The 3,736-nt window shown below is 42.0% G+C and overlaps 1 protein-coding gene across 4 annotated transcripts in view; it reads right to left on the bottom strand.

Moving 5' to 3' along the window:
• enpp2 (ectonucleotide pyrophosphatase/phosphodiesterase 2) overlaps positions 1-3,736 on the bottom strand; it is a 69,741-nt gene continuing 66,005 nt past the window's right edge. For 3 of the 4 annotated variants that reach the window (XM_032517946.1, XM_032517945.1, XM_032517947.1), the window contains 5 exons: positions 3,569-3,704; positions 2,818-2,895; positions 2,500-2,632; positions 1,293-1,446; positions 1-448 (listed from right to left, as the gene is read on the bottom strand). In XM_032517946.1, coding sequence (XP_032373837.1) covers positions 278-448; positions 1,293-1,446; positions 2,500-2,632; positions 2,818-2,895; positions 3,569-3,704 — 672 coding nt within the window. In that variant the 3' untranslated portion in view covers positions 1-277. Of the gene's footprint in view, positions 449-1,292; positions 1,447-2,499; positions 2,633-2,817; positions 2,896-3,568; positions 3,705-3,736 lie in introns of those variants that run through there. The other variant, XM_032517948.1, reaches the window with a different exon arrangement.

Raw genomic sequence — 3,736 nt, 5'->3', positions numbered from 1 at the left:
GATGTGATTTCATTACATTTGAGTACCCGTCATGTCTCTATATTTTCCTACTGCTGAACAGATTTAAGTGGACAGTACTGCACAGCTAGTAGCTCAGTGGTGTTAAAGCTGGATCTTCGTGGATGGAATGAATGAGATTAAACCAAAGGCTCAGTGATCATGCCGCTGCATCCAGCCGCCACAGCATCCAGCGAGAGTGTAACAGAGATGATCACATCTCCTCCTTGTACCACATATATCCACCACGGTTGATTAATGTGAGCAGAGCCGGCAGACGTCAGATCTCACTCTCGTACGTGTGCATGTAGGTCTTGAGCGAGAGGATTTCGGCGTAGCTCCGGGTTGTTCTGCGGTACAGGTCCAAGCCCGTCAGGATCTCCACATCTCGGACTCGAGCTGTGTGCATCTTCATCAGGTCCTCCACCCAGAAAGACTCGTCCTCCGAGCTCTGCGGGAGCACACAAACATTAGCACTGGTAACCCTCAGAGAGATTTGGCTTTGAAGGAACATAGTTCACATTGTCATGAGAGTGAGATGAGAACATCAACACTACTCTCATGTTTGTGTGTGAAGTGCAGAGCTGGAGTCAGGAAGTGGTGAGCCTAGCTTGGTAATAAAAATGGACCCATGGGGAATCAGGTAGCCTAGCGCTCACCCAGCAACATGTTGTATGTGGTTTGTTTGATGTGCACACCAACAGAAATGTAAAACTACCGTCTGGAGTTTCATTACACGCTGAAACTTCTTGGCAAACTACAGTGACTATCATGATTATCATGTTTTCGCAGTGAGGTTGCCAGGTTTGCTGTACAGACACGTGCTCACTGACTGGATCTGGGGACACTGCACAGAAGTGCAAACTTTTTGTTTGTCAAGAAAATAGTTCCAACACATAACTTCCCCCAAAAATCTTTTCTTTTGTGTAAAGGTTCAAAATCAAAGATGGAAATCATGTTGGTTCTTTTTTTACTTTGGACAGAGCCAGGCTAGCTAAGCTAGGCTAACTGCATTCTGACACAGACATGGGATTGATGTCAATCTTCTCATCCTATTCCAAGTTTATCTCTCAAGTGTTGCATTGTAATTTTTCTCAATTATCATTTACGGCTTGCACCCTGTTTACATTTAAATATGCTCAAATTAAATATTGAAATATGTGATTTAGTTTTTTAACATCAAATCATTTTTTGAACATTTAATCAGTTTATTTAGATTCTGTTCTGTATTCAGATGAAAAGATAATGCAAACTGTTCATTTTTTATTAAAATGGGATTTCCAGTTGTTCCTTACGTTGCAGGTCTCGTCGTTGCTGGCTCTGTGGGGCAGGATGAAGGCAGCGCTGCTCAGCGGCCCGCTACACGAGTCTGCGGCCTGAGTGAAGTCTAAGCAGCTGGTCAGGACCACGAAGTAGTGCGTGGGGACGGGTAATGTCCCACTCACATACCTGCAATAAAGGTCCAACAAAAGACGTGAGCTCTAACTTTTATATAAAGCATTATCTTTATATACAATGCTCTGATCATAGTAATAATAATGATCTGATCATAAGAACAAAGAGTATCAATTTAAACTTGATCAGGAGGAATGGCAAATGTTTACTAGTCTTGCATTGCCACTCTTTTATTGGTCTGGTTTATTGGCATTTCTTTAAACCAATCACAATCTTCTTGGGCGGGGCTAACCTCCGGACGGAGCCACAGTTCCTCTGCTAAATAGTGTCAGGAAGGAAGTTGTTTTGGTGGAACATGTGAACGTTCAGAAGTAGTTTTAGTCGTCAACAGAAAACTCAGGTTGGACAGATAGTCTAGCTAGCTGTCTGGATTTACCCTGCAGAGATCTGAGGACCAGGTAACCACAGTCCTCAGATTGGACAGATAGTCTAGCTAGCTGTCTGGATTTACCCTGCAGAGATCTGAGGACCAGGTAACCATAGTCCTCAGATTGGACAGATAGTCTAGCTAGCTGTCTGGATTTACCCTGCAGAGATCTGAGGACCAGGTGTCCTCAGATCTCTGCAGGGTAAATCCAGACAGCTACCATAGTCCTCAGAAATCCAACGCAGGTTAGAATGCCAACACAGAGACAAGGACGGGGACGGCTATCCGGCCGAAAATGAGGGACATCTGGCAGAATTTCCGGCGGCGCCAGAGCAATCCCCTAAATGAATAGTCCATATAAATGAATTATTATCTACTGCTCTGTAGCGGCTTATTCATGTGTTGAGTCCTCCTCATGAATCAATATGAACCATAATGCTCATGTACGGAGATCTCTAGGACTGATAATGATGCTAAACTTAACACATACAACATCTGATTCTCTGTGTATTTAATTTTTTTTTTACTAAAGACTTTTACTAAAAAAGTGTGTGTAGCTCTGTAACTCTTGCTGTTTACCACAGCCTACAACCTCCTTTAGCTTAGCCGCAGTAACTCTGTAAAGTGTCCTTGGGATTCTTGAAAAGCGCTATACAAAGAAAAGTTATTCATATTATTACTCTTTTATCTTCTCAGCCGAGTCGCTGACACCATCATAGTCGTAGTCAAATATGGGTCCAACGAGCACATTCACTCCGTTTCTCTCTGTGGCGTATTTCTTCACCAGTGCTCTCTGGAAGTAACTCCATATTCCTAAGGGGAAGAGGTGGAGGAGAGTGGGGGCACAGAGACAGATGGAGAGGGAAAATGAGAGTGATACAGGGAAGATGGGATGGAATGCAGTGATTGCATCCCATCAGTAGTGATTTGGTAAAAGCACAACGTCTCAACAGGACTCCAGACATCTTGAAGAAGCTTCTAATCACTGACGGACTTACTTTTGAACGCAGGATACATGGGAACAGTGTTGGTGATGAGGACAGCATCGTATTTTTTGTCTATGGCTGAGGATAACTCTGTCAATAAAGAAAATAATGAAACGTGATTAAAAACCATTCCAGGTGTAGTTAAGTTGTTAGATCTCAGTGATGAAGCTGCAGAGTAACATGATATTATACCAAATAAGAATGAGAAGACTAGAAAAAACATGAAACAGCCAGCAGAAGTTGTGTTACCAGTGGAAAAACTATAATAATATAAGTCAATATGTCAAAGTACAGTTTCAAAGATGAATCGGTTGGATGTCAACTATTACCTTAATCTATTTTGATAATTGATAAATCAGCTGGAGTCAAACTTGTGTGATGTCAGCTTGTTAAATGAGAATCTTCTCTAGTTTCTTCTCTCCTTGGTGTCAGTAAACTCACCATTTTCTGACATTTTAGAGAACAAACAACTAATCCATTCATCCAGGAAATTATCCACGCATTCATTGACAAAGAAAATAATCGCTAGTCAGAGTAACTATTTATTATTTCTACAATCAATCAGATCTTTTATTTTTCTAAATGGACTAATTGATCATGTAGTGTAAAAATCATACATCAAAATATCATCACATGTATTGGAGCCATACTTGTGAATTTGTCTAAATAACAATCCACGACCCCAAATTATCAATTTAACGTGAAAATGAACATGCAAAATATTGATTGGATTGTGTGTGTGTGTGTGTGTGTGTGGACTCACGTGGCGGGAACAGGAAGGCGTAGCTGATCTGTCTGTCGGATCTGTAGTTGGTACAGGACTGACTGTAGGCAGGAGGGACTCTGCCGTCAGCTCGCACACAGTTAGACAGAGCTTCAGGGAGAGGGGACACTTCAACCTACACACACACACACACACACACACACACAC

The sequence above is a fragment of the Etheostoma spectabile genome, chromosome 6 (assembly GCF_008692095.1).
Source record: "Etheostoma spectabile isolate EspeVRDwgs_2016 chromosome 6, UIUC_Espe_1.0, whole genome shotgun sequence".
NCBI lineage: Eukaryota > Metazoa > Chordata > Actinopteri > Perciformes > Percidae > Etheostoma > Etheostoma spectabile.
Note: the sequence above shows the minus strand (reverse complement) of the source record. Positions and strands in the feature narration are given on the sequence as shown.